Source organism: Candoia aspera, chromosome 8 (genome assembly GCF_035149785.1).
Source record: "Candoia aspera isolate rCanAsp1 chromosome 8, rCanAsp1.hap2, whole genome shotgun sequence".
NCBI classification, from domain to species: domain Eukaryota; kingdom Metazoa; phylum Chordata; class Lepidosauria; order Squamata; family Boidae; genus Candoia; species Candoia aspera.
The window spans coordinates 22312938-22336085 of NC_086160.1; the positions used below are offsets into that span (position 1 = coordinate 22312938).

General features: G+C 43.6%; 1 protein-coding gene across 1 annotated transcript in view; it reads right to left on the bottom strand.

Moving 5' to 3' along the window:
- The window catches only part of FAM149A (family with sequence similarity 149 member A), a 58117-nt gene extending 36071 nt beyond the window's left edge, over nucleotides 1-22046 (bottom strand). Inside the window, exon 1 of the mRNA XM_063309741.1 lies at nucleotides 21282-22046. Within this exon, the coding sequence (XP_063165811.1) occupies nucleotides 21282-21742 (461 nt within the window). The 5' untranslated portion in view covers nucleotides 21743-22046. The remainder of the gene's footprint in view (nucleotides 1-21281) is intronic.
- Nucleotides 22047-23148: the final 1102 nt, after the last annotated feature.

Consider the following 23148-nt stretch of genomic DNA (forward strand, 5'->3'; position numbering starts at 1 on the left):
GGGGAAGGGTCAAAGGATCTCAGACTCAACATGAGATTCCTCACTGCAGCTCATTTCAATTTAATCACAGTTCTGCTGTACTGCATATAGGTAATATTCATGGATATGGTGCCACCTCTGGGGAAAATGAAATATAAAGTTTATTCAGGTGCAGAACCTAGAAGTAATTCAAAGAACAGCTTTCAGCTTTCACTGGGTTTGCGTGATTGTATTCTATTGGTTTCTGAGGCCACTGTTCAATAAAAGATTGAACTGAGAATTCAGATGACAAAAACGCATCAGCAGGGGATGTGCGTGTTATGTGTGTGAGTCTATGACTGTCCCACAATTACAGAGCAGACAGAACTGGACACACATATATGTGTGCACATATACTCTCTTAATAATGTTGGCTATAGATATTTTTCTGGGTGAGGCAAAGAATAAAATGATACATTTTTCCCATTCTGATATAGATTATGGTGGACATTTTGAGTACTTAAAGGAAGGAGAGAGCCAGTTTGGTGTAGTGGTTAAGGCACCAGGCTAGAAACCAGGAGACTGTGAGTTCTAGTCCTGCCTTGGGCACAAAGGCAGCTGGGTGACCTTGGGCCAGTCACTCTCTCTCAGCCCTAGGAATGAGGCAATGGCAAACCACTTCCAAAACCTTGCCAAGAATACTGTAGGGACTTGTCTGGGCAGTCTCTGAGAATCGGACATGACTGAACGGATTAAAAAAGAAAAACAGAAGGAAGAGGCACAGACATTTCACTGCACTTCAGATCTCTGCATCCAAATCAGGCCATCATTGAACCGTACCATAGGAACATGTTTTAAACTGTCCTGATGAGATAACACAATGCCACCGCTAGATGTCAGTGTTTATGTATGTATTACATTGCTGAAAAATCTCCACAGAATAGATATTGGAGTGCAGCCACTCTCTTTTTAATTAAATCAGCCGGGCATTTCTCTTATTTATCAGCCTTTTAATAAATTAATCTTTAAAGGCAATTCAAACCAGACTTGGATTAATCACTCTCATAATATTATGACCTTGATAAGTTTCTGTTTTGTTAAAATGTTCATATTTTTAAAGCTAGGCTTACATTCTACATTAAAAAAAAAAAAGAAATATTAAGGCTTAATTCAACTTTGTAATTTGAATATCTCCTTAGAAAGCAACCATGTAATTCAATCTGACAAATCTTTTGTGTCAGCTGGCTCTCTGTCAATGTCTGATTTCAGTTATACAATAATTCTCAACTTTCATAGTTTGACCTAAAGAAATGAATTTTAGTTTTTTCTATCTCAATGTCAAACGTACATGCAAGAAAAATATTCTTTTCTGGGCTAAATTCTGGCACATGCTTTAAAATATATACTTAAGCTACATTATATTTTTAAGGTGATCAGATGAAAATGAATGTTTATAATAACAGTACGGGTCTCCACAAACTTCAGGAACAAAATAGAATATTCAGCATCTCTGTAATGCAAGTGAGAAATTCATAAAAAGGAATGAAATATTATAATTGTGATAGTTATCAGAAACAACAAAGCAGTCTTAATATGGGTTTCCTAAGCCTGTTTTCTAATTTAGACAGAAGAAGGAGACAATGAAAATGTATCAAATGCAAGAGCCTCTCATTTTGGGAGGGAGGGGTAATTCAATACCTACAATATATCATAACCTTGTGATTGATTTATTACATAAATCAAAGACGATAGAGTAACATTTTCAGTTCAGTATAATTGTGAACAGCATTGCTTGCACAAGCACTATCCCATAAGCTGCACAGCTACAAACTGGAATTCTAACATCAACATGTTCAGCTATTCATTTTCAAAATTAGTTTATATGCCTGAGTGCCAGAACCATAATTAAATAGTTTTGCTTGAGAACCTATATAAGAACAAAATATTGGTATCTTAACTAAATACCTAAATATATTGTTACAAAAATGCAGTTAAACAGGGGTGTAAAGAAGGAAAGAAAAGGAAGCAACTCAAACTATACATTCAAATGAAATAAGAATATTTGAATGTAAACTTGAGAAACAGCATTAATTGCCCAAGCATAAGCTGATTACATTTTTTCTTGACTTATATCAATTATATACGTGTGTATTCATTTTTATGTATAACATTTATAGGTAGTACTTAAATATGAAAATGTGTCAATGGAAAATGATTGCCATATATTTCATATGTAAATAATTGATAAAACTGAAGGAAAATGCAATCAGCTTAATTAACTGTTACAAAAAGGAGACTAATTAGTGTCTTGGTAGAGGTGTTTTATTTCTTTGGGATCTGATAGGAAGCATTTACTGTAACAAGATCAAGTATCCCTGAAAGAGAAGGGATAAAAGGTTGAATAAAAATCTTGGGAAAGATCCATGTGCATTTAAGAACGGATAAGAATCCAGCCTTATAATAAGGTAGAAACTCCAGGTATTAAAACTCTCTTCATTAATTCACTAATTATATGATATTAAAACCTCGGTCGCAACTGGACCTTGTTTGGAGTCCATGCTAAGATGAGGGAAGATAGGCTGGGACTAAGCGCAAACCCTTTCTCACAAGAGTTATTACTTGAATGAACTAAGATTCATACTTCCACGAAACCAGCAGAACACTGATGGGTCTCATTACATCAACATTTTAAATAATACTTTCTGTTGGTGGTGCAGATTAAGCTAGTAAATGCTATTTCACACTAAAAAAAACCCAGAGAGTCTTGTGGCATTTAAAAACTATGTATTTACGACAGTGTAAGCTTTTGTGAATCCGAATTCTCTTCATTGGATGTATGGAGTGTAATCCTCAATTAGATAGGGATATGTAGGAATGTAATTGCTGGAGGAGTGGAGAGTGTGATCAATTCAGGAATTCTGCACTTTAAGCAGAAAGAAACTATTTACCGCCTTAAGAGACAAAAAGCAAAGCAAAAGTTATCAATTAAAGGCATAATAAACTTAAATATTCTTCACAGCACTTTCCTGTTCTACACTACATAGCAGTTACATTTTCAAATTGGGCTTTTATATATGCCAGAAAAAACCAGTCATAAACAGAATACAGTGAGTTGACAATGACATTATCTAGATTGTATTTTTAAAAAATCTAACTGTGCAGATGTCTATTCCAGATTTATAAACTGCTATGAAGCAACAAGACTTGTGTTGCTCCTCACAACAACTTTAAGGTACAGATAAGAGAGGTATTAATACTAGATATCAAGATTCAGTACAGCCGCCTGATTAGTTTTGCTTGAGTTCATGATAATGCAAGCATTATAGCAGACCTTGCTGAGCTCAAACACATTTATTATTCCCTTTCAATGAAATCCAAGTTGCCCCTGCAAAACGGTACAAGTATGCTTCTCTATTACTTTCTCCTCTGTAATTATTAATAACAACACACAATTGAAATCTTGCTGCTACAGTCAAGGGGGGACATCTTGGAATATAGTTTAGAACTAATGTTAATGCTATTTTCTTTCAAAACTGCTGAAGTTGAGCTCCAATCAGAAAATAAAATACATTTTCTCAGAAACACTACCTACATTTCTCTTCCTTTAAGGAGAGTAAGACCAAATGTTTCACAATATGAGATGCCATTAATGTATATACTGTAGCTTGTCACTCAGGGTCAGTGCAATCCTATGCACTAGGGGTGGATTATTTGTGATTTTGGTTTAATTTCACGAGCTTTCTGGTCATGATCAGGTCATTCCTCTGATAAGAACTATCTGCCCTTTCTCAGCTTGTCAAGAAAGCAGTCAGGGGAAAAGGGGGTGTTAGAATTGGGGGAAAAAAGTCATCTACTGCAAGCAATTAGAAGAAAATCCTTCCATTCCGCTGCCTTCAAAATAACAAAGATGTAAATGTTTTTCCATCTTCTTTGGGGGGCTCATTAAATAGGCATGTACAGGATTGCACAATGGACTATCAGGTTTTTTCTTAACTACTATTTCTGCTCTAATAACATGCAGGTAAACCCTGTTTTCTCAGTAATCACAATAGTTACAGATCATCAGACAGACTGGATCCAGTATAACTGGAAAATGGCCATCCAGTCTCCAGCCTCCTGTTTTGGAGGAACATAGTTGAAAAAATGGTAGAGCTGTAATTACAGAGTGCTGTCTGGACCCATGGCAGTCTGATTTGAAACCTGGGTGTGGAATAGAAACCAAATTGATGGCTGTCATGGTTGCTGAGAAGGTGGCTGGATTACAATTACAGAGCACTGTACCCTTAAGGAAATGGACTGTCTAGATCTTTTCCAGTTGAGCTTTGCGTCAGGTCACAGTATGGAGATAGCACTGACTGCACTTGTAGATGACCTGTGGAGGAGCCAGGATGGGGAAAGTGCTCTTCTTGATCTCTCAGCAGCTTTCAGTACCATCGATCATGGTATCCTTCTGGACCAACTGTGGGGAGTAGGAGGTACAATGTTACTGTGGTTCTCTGCCTTTCTCCATAGTTGGTTCCAGTCAATGTTGGTAAGAGGAGAGAGGTTGCAAGTGATGCCACTGATCTGCAGGGGACTTCAGGCCTTGACACTGTCATCCCTCCTATACCTGATGTCTATATAAGGCTGACAGTTCAGGGTCATATATCATCAGTAGACTAATGGTACTCAGTTATACTTTGCATACCTGAACCAGCTAAGTGATGCTGTTGAAGTAATATCCCAGTGCCTGGAGGCTGTAATGTGGATGGGGGGTGGGGGAAGAAGCTCAGCCTGAACCCTAGTGAGACGGAGTGGCTGTGGGCATAGAAGCCTCCTGATGCTGGAGATCTTCCATCTCTGGTCCTAAATAGGGTTGCACTACCTAGTTTGGATTGTGCATACAATCTGGAGGGTCCTCCGGACTCACCAGCTTGAAGAGCAGGTGGCACCTATAGCCAGGAGGGCATTTGCAGAGGTTCTTCTTCTGTGCCATTTGCACCCTTTCCTGAACAGGAATCAATAACCTGCAATCAGGTTTCTCTCATTCTATTCATCCATTTTCCAGCAGCGAAGACTCCTCCTTCTATGGCACCTGCCTTTGATCTGTATGGCCAGCAAGAGATTCCATTTCCAGAATTCTTTATGCACTGCAAAGCTGGTGGTAGAAATGAAATTGACCATCCTTTCCTTTCCTCTATCCATCAGTTCATAAGTTCTTCCTTTCTCTCATGGCATTTATAAAAGACAAACATTTGATTTGGAATCTGTGTTATTTAAGGAAGCAAAAGGAAGAAAACAGAACTCAATGCTACATCAGGACAATGCACCATTCCTGTGTACACTTATTGATTTTTGACACATATTCTTAAAGTCATCCTACTTTACAAGCATTTGGATAAAATCTATGCTACATCATCTTTTGGAGCATTTTCAGTAATATAACAGAAACTTAAATTCTACAAACTAAATTAGCTTTAAATGTTAATACGTTGCCAGAGGACTTTCTGAAGATCTGTTTAACCAGATGAACAGATGCCTAGTACACGTGGCTGAATAACAACTGCCTGAAGAGCATATTCTGAAGTCTAGATAAATTTGACTTGGAACTTAGGCTAAGAAGAACTATGATAATCAATATTTCATTAGGACATTTCTTCTAAAGCTTAAGTGGAATTGTCTAATTAAAAAAATGCTAATGTGACAGTATAGCCTTTCCTCTTCTAAGAGGTGTATCTTATTCCTTCTTATATATCATTTTCTTTTAAAAAGGCAGGCTAGCATGTTCCTTACATAGAATTTTATTAATAACAACAATGTGGTTCTGTAAAACATGTAAAAAACAGAATCATAATAAGAAGAGTACTTAGAATGACTGAAGAACAAGTCAGCAGTCAGCATAAAAGATAAAAGAGAAACTCATCTATAAAACAGCCACATTTTAAAGGGATCCAGAGTGGTCATATTTAGATCCACTGATATCAAGTGAGTTATTAATTTAAGGGCAACCCATATTACTAGAACTACTCTGAAACAAATTCAGTTGAGTATGTTTGCTGACAGATTTAGAAATTAAATGTTGAGAATGGTTCTAAAAATATAGTGTTTCATTAAAAGAGCTTTCTATTTATTGTGCCATGAGCCAAAAACAATACAAATGAACTGGATTTTTTTTTTTAAAAATGGTTAATAAATGTGTGTTGTGATTGGATAACACCTGAGGAGTTATGACATATGCAATCAAACCACACAATTTCATGCTCACAAGCTGACCTGACCGAAGATATGCCCTAGACTGGAATGGTTGGCAACACCAATGTGCCCATTGATAACTCTGCTTGGAACCTGTCGAACGTCCTTATATTTTTCAGGTTCTTTAAATTTTAAACAATAAATATTGCCATGCTTCAGAGCAAATAAGCATCATCTTAAGAATGCCTCTGCACTATTCTGACAAACTTTCTTAGAATAAATAAATGGTGGGTGGTACAGCCAAACAGTGGTTTGTTTGGCAGTATACCCATCTGCCCAGCAATATCCAAAGGTAAATTAGGCTGATAGAGATGAAAGATCCTGGAAGGATAGAGGGAGACAAGGAACAAGGTCAGCAGTTTGCTTCCTAGTAAATGAATGGTTTTTTATTGGTCACATCCACAATTTCGTAAGCGCATAAGCTCTACTGTGGCAGCCATTTTGTGAGAGAGCCCATAACACGTTCTCAAAATTATGTATGATTCTCGGCCACAAAAGATAGCCTATTCTTACACTACTGCATTGTGACGAACCTGACTCCATTACTGCACAGCTAGATTGCATGTCTCTCATGTAGCCTCAGAATGTTGTATATTCCCTTATAAGGGCATGACTTGTACTTCCCTATTCTCTCTGTACTCACTCCCCCGCCCTGATAGAGCTGCTGAATAAAAAGGAGGTGAGGGCGCGGCAAGGGGCGGGCAGTACCAGCACCCTCCTGAAATGTAGCGTCTCTCCTCACAAAAGAATCCTGTACCTACCGTTGTCTTTTCGATCTCACCCTTGCGAGGGAATCGTTGGCTCATTCCCCCCCCCGGGGAATCTCATAGACCGAAGGTTGAAGGACTGGTCGCGCGACGCGACAACTGGGGGCTCGTCCGGGATCCCTTCGGTCTCACGGTGTGATCTCTGTCTAGAGGTGCACTGCCTTCACTCTCGTTACTACGCACCTGGTAAAGGCTCTGCAATCGTAAGTAATGGGCTCCCCACTCTCCAAAGTTTCGTCAGTTCATAGGGACGAACTTTATGATTTAGTGAAGAAGGCTAACTTTTGTCAAAAGGCTAACGGTACGACCATCTTTCCCATTTCAAAAAAATCGGTGACTCAACTCCTACTGTACATGGAGAGACACTGCCCTGTCTATCCTTCAGAGGGGTCGCTCAAAGCATCCACTTGGGAAAGGATAGGAAAATATTTTCATGATACCCCACGAGCACCCGTGCCTATTCTGACTGCCTGGAAGGCTGTCATGGCGGCCATCAACACTCTTTACCCTCCCTCGTCTTCCCCGGAAACTTGCCCTTCTCCTCCCGACCCAAAACTCCCACCCCCTCTTGCCGCCCATCTCGATGCTGTCTCACCACCACCCCCTCCATACCCAGCCGTTCCTTCTCCCCCTTCAGCTCCAACGCCCGACTCCCCTCAACAATACCCCCTCGGAGGCACCATCACTGAACTCCTTTCCTCCCCTCTCTCATTGGAAATGGAGAGTCCCTCTGCCTTTCCCATGACCATCGGCCTAGGGGCGGCGGGAGGAAATTTGTATAACAATATTGAACTTAAGGTTTTGAAACAAATCAAAGATGCTGTAACCACCTACGGCTTGCATTCTCCTTTTACTAGGGGAGTTTTAGACTCTTTAGTTACTGCTAACACTGTTATGTTATTGTATGATTGGAAAATGCTTTTTTCCATGCTTATGGCAATATGTTGTGTGGCAATCTGAATACGACAAAGGGGTGGAAGTAGAAATTAGAAGAGGTCTTCCCGCAGGGGTGACCCCAGATCAATTATTAGGAAAGGGACAATTCGCAACCTTAGTCCAGCAACAGAACTCCCCCCGTCGTAGTTTTGCTATCATTCACATGTGCGCCATGAATGCTCTCAAAAGAGTGGATGATTCCGACTCTCAATCCACCCAAACGTTTCTGAAAATTATGCAAGAACCAAATGAACCATACGCTTCCTTCATAAGTCGCCTTCAGATTGCTTTAGATCGACAAATTGATAATGCCACGGCTAAACAAGAGCTGCTAATGAAACTTGCTTTTTCTAACGCTAATCATGACTGCCAGACCATTCTGCAACCCGCAGTCAATCAACCGGGTGTAAAACTTGCAGATTTCCTGCAACTTTGCAGAATCGTTGGCACCACCTCTCACAAAGTGAGTGCTCTCGCTGCCGCCATTACCACCTCGCTGCCTTCTATTAACCCCTCCTCTCAGCTCCATTCCCCGGAAGCCCTCGCAGTCACTCGTCATGGAAATTGCTTCAATTGTGAGAAGCCGGGCCACTTTAAGAATCAATGCCGTGCACCCGGGGGAGGTGGTGCGCCCCCTTCCACTCAAAGGGGGCCGCCCCCCCCTTCCAAACCTAAAACTCCTTGTCCCAGGTGCCGCAAAGGCTACCATTGGGCCTCGCAATGTCGCAACAACTCCTCCCTTCATCAGCCTTCGGGAAACTAGATCGGGGGTTCTCAGCTAACCCCGCCCCAAAGGCTGAATTACCCATCACCAGCTTCCCTGTGGAGTTGGCAGAGGATCTTTTGTATGACGATCCAGGGGCTGTCCTTTCCCTTCCTCTCGTTGTCACGCTGAATAAACCCCTTCCTCCTCTTACCCCTGCTTTGCTCATTCCCAACTCCTCGCTCACGCTTGAGGGAATGGTTGCTGCTCCCTATTTGTATGACTCATCAGATCTGACATGAATTGCTCTGGCAGGAGTGGGAGATAGGTGTTTTTCCTTAGATAAAGGAACAGTTGTCGCCACGCTCATACTTCTCCCTTCTCCTGATACGCCATCATTGTTTGCCTTGCAGCAACCAGTCCACACCTCTAAACCCACCCTCCTTGTCACGCTAAATGGTCGCTCTTTCGAAGGCTTGATTGACACCGGCGCCGACGTCTCTGTTATTCGTTCCGCTGAATGGCCCTCCTCCTGGTCTCTCGCCGAAGCCTCCTCGGTGCAAGGGGTAGGCGGAGCACAGGCCGCTAAGGTCAGCTCTCATTGGCTTTCTGCTGCGACTGCTCATTCTAGTATCACAGCCTATCTAAAGCCTTATATCCTGCCTTTGCACTGCAACCTATGGGGCCGTGATTTGCTTTCACAGTTCCACGCTTTTATTCAACTTCCCTAATGGCTTCGCAGGACCCTTTAAGGCCTCTCTCTCTCTCTCTCAAAACCTCTGTGCCGGTATGGGTTGATCAATGGCCACTCACCAAAGAGAAACTGGACGCCTTACATATCTTGGTCCAGCAGCAGTTAATTGAAGGCCATATCGAAACCTCCACAAGCCCATACAATACTCCGATATTTGTCATCAAAAAGAAGTCTGGCAAATGGCGCCTCCTGCAGGATCTTAGGGCTATCAACACCATCCTTCAGCCCATGGGACCTCTGCAGTGTGGACTTCCCAACCCCAACTTGATTCCGGAAGGGTACGACCTCATTATAATAGACCTTAAGGATTGTTTTTTTTCCATACCTTTGGCACAAAAGGACAGAATTATTTTTGCATTTACGGTACCGGAGCTCAACAATTCAAAGCCTACTGCTCGGTACCAGTGGAAGGTCCTCCCACAAGGCATGTTGAACTCACCCACAATGTGCCAATTTTTTGTTGATAAAGCATTGCAACCCTATCGATCCCAATTTCCGCATTTTTTTGTGTACCATTATATGGATGACATTTTAGTCGCTGCTGAGGGCCCGAAAGGGACAGTTCAAAAAACTTTTCCTACTCTTCTGGCCACCCTAGCAACGGCAGGGTTACACGTTGCACCAGAAAAGGTCCAGTCTCGTTACCCAATGCAATACCTAGGCCACAAAGTTTTAGCCTCCACGGCTGCCCCGCTCCTACCTATGCTCACGCTTCCCCAGCCGACCACTTTGGTCCAATTACAACAATGTCTGGGAGTCATTAACTGGGCCCGCGCATACCTCGCTTTAACTACACCCATGTTATCACCTTTATTCCAAGCGTTAGTGGGTTTGACAAATCCAGCTGACAAGGTGTACCTTACAGAACAACAATTGCATGCCCTACAACAGGTTAATGTCGCTCTTGCGACCCAATGGGTGGACCGTGCGCTCACAGACAAACCACCCTCTCTTGCCATTCTTTCAACACATCAATTATTGACTGCCATCATTGTCCAAACGTCTGATAAAAAACATCTACACATTTTAGAATGGCTACACCTGCCACACACACCTAAGACATCCATCATCACCAGAGCGGCACAAATGGCCTCTCTTGTTGAGAAAGGCCGGAAAAGGATTAGAGCCTTAATGGGACTGGATGTTTCCACCCTGTACATTCCCTTTAAGGTTACTCAATGGGAACCCCTCCTACAAAACTCCACTGCATTGCAGGATGCCTTGGAGGACTGGTGTGGCCAGGTGTCATGCCATCTTCCCCCTGATCCTCGATTGCAACTGTTGCGAACAGTACCTTTCACACTAAGCTCGCCGTTCGTTCAACAGCCACTCAAGGAAGCTTTCACTGTTTTTACAGACGGCTCCAAAACCATAGGGGCTTGTACATGGCAAAATAATTGCAAATGGCATAAACGCCTAACAGACCCACAAGCATCCGCCCAACAGGCTGAGTTAGCCGCTTTTCTGTTAGCCTTGTCTCTTTTCCCAGAACAGCCTTTGAATGTTATATCAGATAGTATGTATGTCACTCAAATGGCTGTGGCCATGTTTGATGCATATATTTCCCCTGTTACCCCCCCCTCTCTCATGACGCTTTTTTTACAGCTTCAAACTTTCCTGAAGGACAGGACATCCCCTTTGTTTGTAGCGCATATTAGAAGCCACCAACAGCTACCCGGTTTCCTGTCCGAAGGCAACCACATGGCAGATGAAGCTTGCAAAATTATGGCCTCTTCCCCTCTTCCTCCGCAGCTTTTAGCAGGGGACAGCCATGCTTATTTCCACCAAAATAGAAAGGCCTTGGTGCGCCAATTTGGCATTACATATCAAGAAGCTACCGCCATTCTTCAACAATGCCCAACCTGCAGTTTGCAGGCAAAGTGCATCCCTGAGGGTGTTAATCCCAGGGGTGTCCAAGCTTGTGACACATGGCAGATGGATGTCACTCATTATCCCTCCTTTATACCTTGGAAGTACATCCATGTATCTGTGGACACTTACTCGGGATTCATTCTGGCAACTTTGCAAAGAGGAGAAGCCACGAAAAACGTAATCAATCATTGTATTCGCACTTTCGTCACATCGGGATGTCCCAAAACTTTGAAAACTGACAATGGCCCTGCTTACGTCAGCGCTCCCTTTGCTGAGTTTTGCCGTAAGTGGTCCATTACCCACAGATTCGGTATACCATTCAACAGCCAAGGTCAGGCTATTGTGGAAAGGGCTAACCAGACTCTAAAGAATGCCCTTGATCGGCAAACGGGGAAAAAGGCTTTAGGCCCCCCGAACCTCCCGATGTTACAAAATCTCCTTAATCTCACTTTGTATACTTTAAATTTCCTTAATCTTACCGGTACCCCCTCTGCTACGGCCGCATCTCGACACTTCTCTAAGCCAGTAGTTCCCTCTTCCCGTCCCCTTGTTTATTTTAGGCAACTGCCCAGCCCTGAGTGGAAGGGCCCTGCGCAACTCGTCACCTGGGGGAAAGGCTACGCTGCTGTGCAACTTCCTGATCGAGTGCTCTGGGTTCCTGCTCGCTGCATCCGGCCATATCATGGGCAGCCTCCTGACAAGCACATCCTTGATCCTCCTTCTCTGTTATCTCTCTTCCATCTCTGCTCCCCTCACAACGAACCCTAAAACAACCTCTCTCATTCGAACCCATCGTTTACGCTACCCTGCCACCATCGGCCGCAGCTCAGCATCCAACGCCATGGAATGTCTTCAACGCTCTCCCATCAAAAGAAAAGGCACCTTCTGGCGCTGGTTCCGCGACAACACCCTTCTCCAAGATGGCGATTCCTACTCCATCACTTATCACTTCCGCCAAACTACCCTTGCTGTCACCAACGTACAGCTGACCGATCTAGGACAATACCACTGTGAAATAACAAAGTTAGTTAAGGGGTTCGCCACCTCATCTCGCCTTACGCTCACCTTGTTTCAACTCTCCCTTCCTGAGCCCGCCCGTTGGCGGGGCCGACGCCTGCTGGCATCCGACGCCCAGGAATCGCATCGCCCTTACAGTATCACCTGGACAATCCGCGATGCCTTGGGTCAGATCCTGAATACCTCCTCTTGTTATAGCCCAATTGCATATTGCTTCCCTAACCTGTATTTTGACTTTGCAGAAATGCTTCTAGGAGTGACAGCCTATAGGAGGCTGGACGGCACCCCATCGCCCAGCCACTCCATCGTTAAAAGGTATCCCCTGTATGTGTGCCCAGGACATGACACCCGCCCTGACCACGTGCACGACTGCGGAGGCTTAGCAGATTACTTTTGCAAATCTTGGTCCTGCGTTTCCACCGGCCACATCAACTGGACCCCTCCATATAAGACTGATTACATCACTCTCACTCGGTTGAGAGAGGACATTACGTGCACCGCAACCAAAAAGGGTGCGGCAGGACAGGGGGGTTGGAATAAATGTAATCCGGTTGTTGTACAATTCACTGCTGCAGAGAAAGCTCAGGGGAATGCCTGGGACTCAGGTGTAAAATGGGGAGGTCGTATGTATGCCAGATGGCCCGGGTTTCATTATGGCAACATGTTCTACATTCAACGACAGGTCACTCTCCCTCAGTCCCCACCTCTTGGGCCCAATGCCGACGACATTCACTCCACCTTTCTTAAACCCCTCAACAAACAAAGAAACCCCCTTGTCTCCCTTCTTAACTCCTCCTTTTCCCTCGTTCACACCGCTTCTAACGTATCTCGATGTTGGCTCTGCTTGTCTTCCTCTCCACCATTCTATGAAGCAGTCAGTTCTCCTGACCCTATCCGGAACTCTACCTCAGCCTCCTCCTGCCGCTGGCAAAACACCACGTTGACTATCACCTCTATAATAGGACAGGGCTGCTGCCTTGGCCGTGTTCCTGCTAACTATACTCAATATTGCCTTAATTCTTCTCATGATCACTGTGCCCTCTATCTCCCAAAAAATCGCTTGAACATCTACGGTTACACCGGCCATGGTGGCTACGGTGTACTCTATACTGCCTCTGGTAATATCTCTGCCCGATTGACAGGCCAATACTTTATCCCTGGGAACAACTCTGTTTGGGCATGTTCTTCTGGCCTCACCGCATGTGTATATGGGGATGCCTTGTTACAAACTAACACCTTTTGTATTCAGGTGCTCCTACTCCCCAAAATCTCCATCTATTCCCCTGAAGAACTTACCTCCATCCTGGAGCCCCCTCATTACCCCCTCAGGGCTAAGCGCGAAGTAGTGACTGCTGTAACCTTATCAGTCCTACTGGGCTTAGGTGTGGCCGGAGCTGCCACCGGTGTGTCAGCCCTTATTGTCAATGATCAGAACCTGCGTCACCTTACTGCTACCATTGACACTGACCTTCGCGCTATCGAACAATCTATTGTGGCGCTACAAGATTCCCTTACCTCTCTATCTGAAGTGGTTTTGCAAAACCGTAGGGGTCTCGACCTTCTGTTCCTCAAACAAGGGGGACTGTGTGTTGCTCTGAAGGAAGACTGCTGTTTTTATGCCGACAACTCAGGAGTAGTATTGGACTCTATGAAAGAGCTAGATTCCCGTTTAAAAACAAGGGAATCGGAGCGCCAACAATCCATGTCATGGTATCAAAATATGTTTAGCATTTCCCCGTGGCTGACCACACTGCTGTCCACTCTGTTGGGGCCCCTCCTTTTATTGATTCTCGTATGCACCATAGGCCCCTGTGTGTTGGGTCGCGTTCTCCGCTTCTTAAAGCAGAGACTTCATACATTGGACTCAGAGGTATCCGAGACGAAGATTGCTGTTCAACACCTGGTCACTGCTGTAGGTATGGAGAAAACACCACTCTTGGGATGGTCCTCTGATAGTGAATCGGAAATGGACAAGGACCCCCAGTCACACTACCCCCCGGAAGAGGAAGCTGGGATGGGTCTCCTTGGACTGAAGAGTCCCTGGCTCCCCGACTCAGACCCTCTGGGGGGGGAACAAAATTAAATAAAAAAGGTAGAAATGTGACGAACCTGACTCCATTACTGCACAGCTAGATTGCATGTCTCTCATGTAGCCTCAGAATGTTGTATATTCCCTTATAAGGGCATGACTTGTACTTCCCTATTCTCTCTGTACTCACTCCCCCACCCTGATAGAGCTGCTGAATAAAAAGGAGGTGAGGGCGCGGCAAGGGGCGGGCAGTACCAGCACCCTCCTGAAATGTAGCGTCTCTCCTCACAAAAGAATCCTGTACCTACCGTTGTCTTTTCGATCTCACCCTTGCGAGGGAATCGTTGGCTCATTCCCCCCCCCGGGGAATCTCATAGACCGAAGGTTGAAGGACTGGTCGCGCGACGCGACACTGCATCCCAAGCTTTCCCGAACAAAAGTATGCATTGGGATAGGTGGTATAATGGGGTATGGGGTTATTGTTTTCACTTTCATTAATTTGGATGGGAGAGCAATTATCTCCTGCAGGCTGGAGCTGGTAGTTGTTTCAGATCTTATCTTAGACCTTCTGTAGTATGGAGGAAGTTTGGACTCAACCAATCTCCCTATCCCATTCCAGAATGCCCCATTTTGGATGAGTGGTTAAGGTGTTGGACTGGCACTGGGAGATGCAGATTTAAGCCAACCCTGAACCCTAGAAACTCACTGGGGGACCCTGGGGCCAGTCATAATCTGTCAGTCCAACCTACCTGCAGGGTTGTTGTGAAGGATAATTGCAGGAAGGAGTGCGATGTATACTACTTTCAGCTCCTAAATGAAAAGCAGGATTTAAATCTAAGAAATGAATAAAAATCTAAACACTTCTTTTGGTAGGAGCACAACCAACAAGACCCTTGCCTGTAACCACTTCTGCAGAATCATAAGACTGTACATTATTGTAGTTACTGTAATATCCTGTACCAATTACAGAACAATTTCCCAACCATTATAGCTCAAACATATTCATAATTTGCTTCATATGTTTTCCCTTATTTTCCACTTCCTTCTTATTATTTAACTACTGTTTTAGCTGTTTAATCCCATAGTGAAACAGCAGAATCTGCGGTTATGAACCAAATCTAGTAGCTTTAGAAGAGCATTAAATAAATTTATGGAGTATAAGGCTACAAAGAGCTGTGTGTCAAAAAGGCCAAATATTATCTCTACTCCAGTATCCTGTATTGTCTGCCTCTAAATACCAGTATCTGAGGAATATTCCAGCAAAACTTCCTGTACCCTTCCAAGAGGAATCTAAATGGCCACTGAAGGAGCAGGATACTTGACTAGATACACTTTTGGTTTGATATAGCATGGCTCTTTTTACTTTATTTCAACATTTATATATAATTCTCTTATTTATTTGCTACAGTTGTATCCTCCCTATTTCCAGGAGCTCAAGTTGACATATGTGGGATTCCTTTCTCCAATTTCCACTGTCAACAACCCCATAGGTTAAGTTGGGTTGAAAGACAATGATAAGTCAACCAACAAGTCTCCATAGTAACTAAGACTTCAGCCTTAGCTACAACAGTGAATTTATGGACTAATAATGAGATTTCATAAGAACATTCCAAAACTGGATTTAAAACTCATAATGCAAAAGAATTAGAATTCTTATTAACAGGACTGAGCGATCAACTCTCCATAACCCTTGTTCCTTCCAGATGTTTACCAAGCCAATATGGCCAATAACCAAGCTGATTAGAAATTCTGGCAGCAGTCCTAATCCTGTTTGTAGGGAACCAGATTGCAGATGGCTGGGCTATGTTCACCAGATCTGTTTCATTGGACCATGAAAGGAAGTATGGCATATTTTGTGTGTGTGTGACTTTCAGGATGCACTAACGTTGTAAAACCTAGCCCTCATCACAAAGCTACAGCTGTTCTTAACTTTGTTGTTAAAAAGCTCAACTACAAAAGTATTTTGAGACACTTTAAAAAATGTTCTTCAGAAGCAATGGATCACAGGCTGTAGAATTTCTTTTTCAGGCTGTAGAAGGCAGTTCAAAATACAGATTCCTTCTTGTGGCGCATGTATTAGATCAATGAGATGCAATCACACTTCATCTCAGTAAAGTGCATGATGCTAGGAGGCCTTGTGATTTATGTTGCTGTGGCACAGCAATAACTCAACTCATTGAATTGAGCTACTTCAGCTTTGCTACTGATGCCTCTTCCAGCACATTCACTTGTAGTACATACATAGAAGTCTCTTTCATAAGAGGTGCAGGTGGCCTTAGAAGCAACACAAAATGAAGTAAGAGGGCGGCTTCACTTCAGTTTATAGAGGTGGGGGCACACTGTTTCATACGGAAGCACCAAAAGGACATTTTCCTTGAGCATCATCAAGATGAAGCATCTTTCAAAGTTTTGCACAGCCTAAAACTACTCTTCTTGTCTTTCTCTCTTGACAAACAAGTTTTTGTGTTGTTTTAAAAATCTTCAGAGACTAAGTAAAGGAGCCAATAGACCACAATGAATATGTATACTTCATAGGAAGGAACATCTTTCTCAAGTTTCCTTCAGGGAAACATTTTAACAAAATGTATCTCAAAGAAGAAAATATATTCCTAAAGTATGTTAAGAGCAGTTAGATCACAACTGTGTTCAACTGAGAGATATAATCCTTTCAATATCTCCCCTCAAAAACAGAATTTCCTTTTACTTGCTAGAAATCTTCTTTCCATATATGTAATCAACTTCCACAGTCTCTGCCTGCATAACCTTATACAATATACAAACACTTTGCAATAGTAACTGCTTAAAAAGCCACGCACAAGAGGAATCTAGCAAGGCATGGCAAAGCCCTGACAAATGTCAATTTACAACCTGGAATGAGGGTAGAATAAAAACTATTGGAATCAAATAACCTGTTGCTTCCTGGAGAAAGCAACAACATCACAAACACCAAGGCATTATTACAAGGCAGCAGTAGTGGCTGAGAATGCCAGTACTTAAGAATTGTGCTGCTGATTCGTACCAAATGCTTTATCTAGATTAGATTTTTTCTTTCTCCCATTTGTCCCCAGTTTGTCCCCAGCACTTGTCAACAGCACTGTAACTTGGTCCTCACATCTCACTGAGTGATAGTTTACCTAAGTATGGATGTGTTGAAAAAAACTAAAATTGATTGCTTCGCAAACCATAATTTATAAACCACAATGGCTGAGTCTGCAGATTGTGCTAGGCCACAAATAACCAAACAACACTGTGGCTGTTTGTTCTGTTAATATGAACCGATACATCACATCAGTCTACAGCACTGCAGATAAGGAAAGGTTTGGTGGTAAGTTTAACAGAATAATGGCAACATTAAGTTCTCCATTAAAGTAATAGCACAGTCCTCAGAAGTGATAAGTAAAACTCTGGATTCTTTTAAAGTATTTTCAGTGTGTCACTTCAGTCAATCCAAAATACCAAGTAGAAGCCAACATTAAAAAAAAATCTAATATATGTTTCATCCAAGGTCACTTCCACAGCAACATTATTTCCACTCCCCAATCCTTCAAAAAACACTTGAAGACAATCCACCCCTCTTCATTTTTTCAGGCTTTGAAATACTGTTGACAAGGAACAAAGAATATCATTTAGTCATTGCTCTGCCCCCAAGCTGCTGTAGGTCCTGAACGAGCAAAGATGCTTTCTCCTCCATTCATGCAAAATGAAATAAAAGATATTACTTACTGCATATAATACACACATCCAGGCGCTTATTTCATGTTGTGTGCATTTGTTTGGTCATATGGAAGAAATATCTAAGTGATGCCTATGACAGGCAACAACAAAACTGTCAATCAAACCTTTTCTCTGAAAGATTTGTAGGACAGGAGGCCAGGAAGGCAGACATTCCTGCCAAGAGGGAAGTGGACCTACAGCATTTCAAAAAAGGAGAATAAAATAACAGTGTTTAAAAAAAAAAACTAGTTTTCTTGCAGTTTCATATACAACGCAGCTAATTCTAAAAAAGACAGCAAGAAAAACACTCTTCGTTGCTAACTAGTGGTCAGGCAGATTTTTGCAGCCCAGGAAACCCTACCTAAAAAATGTTGGCTTAGATGCCAAATAGAACGCAATGAGAAATCACATGAAAGTGGAGCTGCTTCTGGAATGGGGCCAAAAACTCCCTCATGGATCCATATGGAAATTCTCAATCTTTTTATAGCCCTAACGTATTGGAATAAATGGAAACAATCCCATAAGACACAATCCAGTTATGAAAACCCACAGAATGGGATCATTAGAGTATTGTGAAAAATATCATGTAACTGTATTCCAGATTAATTGAACTAGACCTGTGTTTCTCAACTTCGGCAATTTTCAGGTGCATAGACTTCATATCCCAGAATTCCCCAGTTAGCATGTTGTGTTTATAATCTTAAAAAGCAGTTACCAAACATTCCTTTCTAACAAATGCAAGCAGACCCATCCCATTCTAAAATTACTAAGCTCAATCATCACCTTTTTCTTCCAAATTAAAAGGCAAAACAATGTCCTCTGTACTGAAAAAGTTCTGCTGTTATTAGCATTAAATTAGACTTTCTAAAGGATTAATCTGAAATTTGGTATAGTTTACAAGTTCTCGTGCTAGTATCAAATTTTAATTCAATCTGATAACAAAGTTCAGCAAATTAGAAAGTGCCGCAAAACTGACTATTTTACTCCTTTGAATCCTATGTAAATTATCTTTCTGATAAATCTGGTGAAAACTACTGATTCAAGCTTCGTCTTCAGGGTCTGCTTAGCAAGGTTCTGAGAAACAGTTGAAAAAATTACTTAGATTTTTCTGTCCTATGAAAGCAACTTCTGGCTAAATTTAGGGAGCTCATGTTCAATTTCATTGACATTGAGTACTGAAAGTGGTGGTCTACATGGTGCTCACATGCCATCCAGCTGTAATTCAGCAATTACTTGGAAACTTCTGCAAATGAAGGGCTTTTTTTTCTCTCTATTCCCTGGCCTCTGCTTCCAGAGGAATGTATATTGACATGCATGTCTTCTGCCCTTTGCTTCTTCATTGACTTACCTCCTTTCCCTCAGACTTCAATTTGCATTAAACAGAAGAGACTTCAGGCTGATAGTCTCTATTGGGATGACTTGCACTTCCAATGGGTTGCAGTATTGTTAGGCTGTTGTGAAACTGGAATACACCCTGCACTGTAGGTTGAGTCATGGCCACTGGATTTCTTTCTTTTTGGTAGAAACATTTTGCTGCTTGTCCAAGCAGCTTCTTCATCTTCAAGACACTGCTTGGACAAGCAGTAAAACGGTTCTACCAAAAAGAAAGAAATCCAGTGGCCATGACTCAACCTACAGACAATTCCACCTGGATGACTGAGAATCTTCATCGACACCCTGCACTGTAGGCCTTGCAGAGAAGTTTCCTATTTCATACATTTAGCTGAAATGCCATTCCTTGAATTATGGAACATAATTCATAAAGTGATTACCCAAATCCTAGCTTGAGAAACAGCAGGAAAAGAGTAAACCTTTTCCCCACTGAAGGACAGTAGAACCCAACTTTCTTGGACCTTGAGGAGATACAGGAGGCTTCTCAGACTGGAAATACTAACTAGAAAAGACAAGGAGAACAGTGGACATGCACTGTATTTACCCAAGTTTCTGATATCCCCACCAATAAAAGAAATACTGGGAATCCAAGAGGACCCTCCCATTCTCAAGTTAAATTATTTGGAGAAAAAATTTATTTCAAGTAAAGAAAAAGTTCATCCACCTAGAAAGTAGCAGGCTGAGGTCTACATCTGCACAGAGGATTGAGAAGAGCTAACTAATGATGGATAACTAAACTGTATTTTGTTCAGAGGGACTTACTGTTTACTAATAGTTTACAGCATCACTAGAACAGCATACAGGAGAAATGCCAAATTGGCGTTATCCCCATGACAGCCTTATCTGTTTTCCACACCGTAAAGAAACACACAGCAAAGAGAATCAGGACAATGCATTATTACACCAGCAGCTCTTCCATGGTCACAGCAAGGACTGGCTTCCACTTAGAAAAGGCAAGTAGTCTACTGTACGAATTTGAGAATTACAGTCCTGTTTGCAATCTACCTCCATTAAGAACTGATGGTGGTGATGAGGGGAGGGGAGTTTCCAATAAACAGATACAGGTCATTTCTTTCTGCAGTAGTTTAGTTCAAAAAATTATTCTGGATATATGCCATTGCTGAGCCAATGATAATGCATTTTCTTTTTAAACATCAAAGAATTTTAAAGGTTTTTTTAAAAGTAAAATCTCCCAATAATAATATCAAAGTGAACGTTAGCCCATACTGGCTCTTGTTCCACAAGGATGGGGACTGAGAAGCCCACAGGTATCCCCCATGCTCAGTTTCAGTGTGATGCGATGTCACAGATTGTTCTTCCATTTCCCTGCTCTTTTGAGGCCCAAATCTAAATACAGCGAATGCAATACCAGGGTCTGCAAGATGCCCCTCACCCTGTGATGCCCATGTGGTCTTTTGAACCATTTAAGCTTTTCAGTAAGATTATGCATCATTGCCACTGATCACCAAACAGGCTGCTAAAGCATCAGGGTTCATTTTCCCCTGCTTGGCCTTCTGGATCTTGAGTCTTAACCTTGGATTAAGGTGGCACCTTTTCAAACCAGGGTCTCCTAAATTCTGTACAAGAGCCCACCTAGGAGTCAACATAGGGAAGACAATCTACCAAGTGGAGGGGGTTTGTTAAGATTTTGGATGCCATGCATCCTTGAAGGTATCCTGCAAATGGTAATTTACTATGACCTGGTAATACACATATTATCTAACTCCATCTTTTTTCAGAGCTGTGAAGGGAATGCCCCCATCTCAGGGGCTGAGAACCTCAGGTGAGCACCGAAATAATTCTCCTCAGCACCTGATTGTAAACTAATACCGACCAGCTGTTCAGAAAGTAGCCAGCCGCTATTAAGTCCCCGCGCAGGGCCAGGAAACCGGGGGTTCCTCAACTTGCCTGGGCACAGCAGCTTCTTCCTGGGGGTCTGCGTCCGGCGCGCCCTCCTCGCCGATGTCGGGCAGAGTGACGAAAAGCAGCGGTTTGCTCGCGGGCGCAGCCCAAGCCGCGGGTTCTCTGGCCGAGGAACCGACCGCCGAGCGCGGGGAGCTGCCGCCGCTGGCGCAGCTGCCACCCGCAAGAGGTTTCGCCGCCGCGGCCCCGACTCCGCTGCCGCCGGGAAACGCCCGAGCTGCCGCTGCTGCGCTTAGGACAGAGGACCCCCCTGCGGAGGCCAGGGCAGCGTGGCGGACGGGCAAAGACGGGGCGCCCAGCGGGGACGCCGAGGCAGGGAGGAGAGGCTGCGCCTTAGGCGGAGAGGCGCCGGGGGCGGGCGAGTAAGGGGGGGACGAGGAGGAAGAGGCGGCGGGCTTGAAGAGTTTCGCGAACACGGTACCCAGGTCGAGGACCGCCACCTTCATGGTGCCCCCGCTTCTCGGCGCGAAGACGGGCTTCGGTAGGCGCAGAGGCAAGGACGGATGCGCCGGGGTTGGGGCGCCTCTTTCGCCTTCTCTTTGCCAGCGCGGGGCTTCCCTCCTGGGGGTCTGGGCCGAAGAGGGATGGAGGAAAGCGAGAAGGAGCCAGCCAGCCGCCCGGGTCCCCTAGGCCTGTCTTTCTGCCTACCCAGGCGCCTGCCGAGGGAGGGAGCGGCGGTTGCTAAGCTAAACAAAAACCGAGCAGAGAGGAGGTCATTGGGCGCCGGGCAGCCCGCTCTCGGCGTCAGGAACGAAGCGAGAATGCGAGGTTTTGAGAAAAAGACACCGCCCCTCCCTATTGAGGGGAAAAGAGAAGTCTGGCGGCGGAGCTCTTCGCCTGCCCTGAAATGCCGCCTCTTTTGGACCAGTCCCTCCGGCGTTTCGCCTACGTCGGATGCTCATGAACGCCGAAGTTCTAGCCTAGTTCGCAAAGAGGGCACAAGACGCGGCGTGGTTTTTCCCTAACTTGCGGACAAACCCGTAAACGAGCCTTCCGTTTTGGGGCCGATTAGAAAGCGAGATGCTGGAGGGGGATTTAGCTCCACCTGTTTCACGATCCGCTGTCCTCTCTGCCTGCAAGGTAATGCTTTTGTGAAAAGTCTCGGCCTTGATAGCGCCGTGGACAAACTGACATTCCCAACTTAGCACTTATTTCCATTGTCGTGGAAAATGCACGTAACACGTGCATTTATTTACCGGTGTGTTTACGCCACTTTAGTCCTTCCGACTCTCAGGGCTCATCTTACCTGAAGAGATGAAAGTGGTGGGGATTGGGGAAAAGTATCCAATCATGGAAAGATCTGATTAATTTGCCAGGGAGCTTAGAATATTGCTAGGGGTGCCTATCTAGGAGCAGCTGCTGAAATAGGCGGCTATTTCAGACAATATTATTAGGATTTTCAGACCCTGCTGTGGGCACTAGCACCAAATGGCTGCCACAGGGTCCTCTGGCTTCTTCACAAAACGCCCCCCCACGCCCCCATGGAAGTGTGGTTGTCACTTATCTTAGACAAACTGTTCGGAATGCATCCTGCCACTGATTTCTAATTCCCCAGGTTGCTCTGTATTCCCCCAATTTAGCATTTAAAAAACCCTTAAGGTTTTCTAGAATCATCTTATTTTCAAACAGTAATCCTTCAGCCTGTGTGTAAATAAGTAGGGTGCTTGAAATTGGCACTTTGCTTCACATCATGCCAGCTAATTTTTATTCTTATAAGACTCTATAACATAGCCTTCATATTTAATAATCATGAGCTAATAGGGTATTTTTCTATTATTGCTTGTATGGAAACATATATTGAGCCACTGTACAGAAGCCTGATCTAGTCATAGTTACGCTTCTGAACAATATA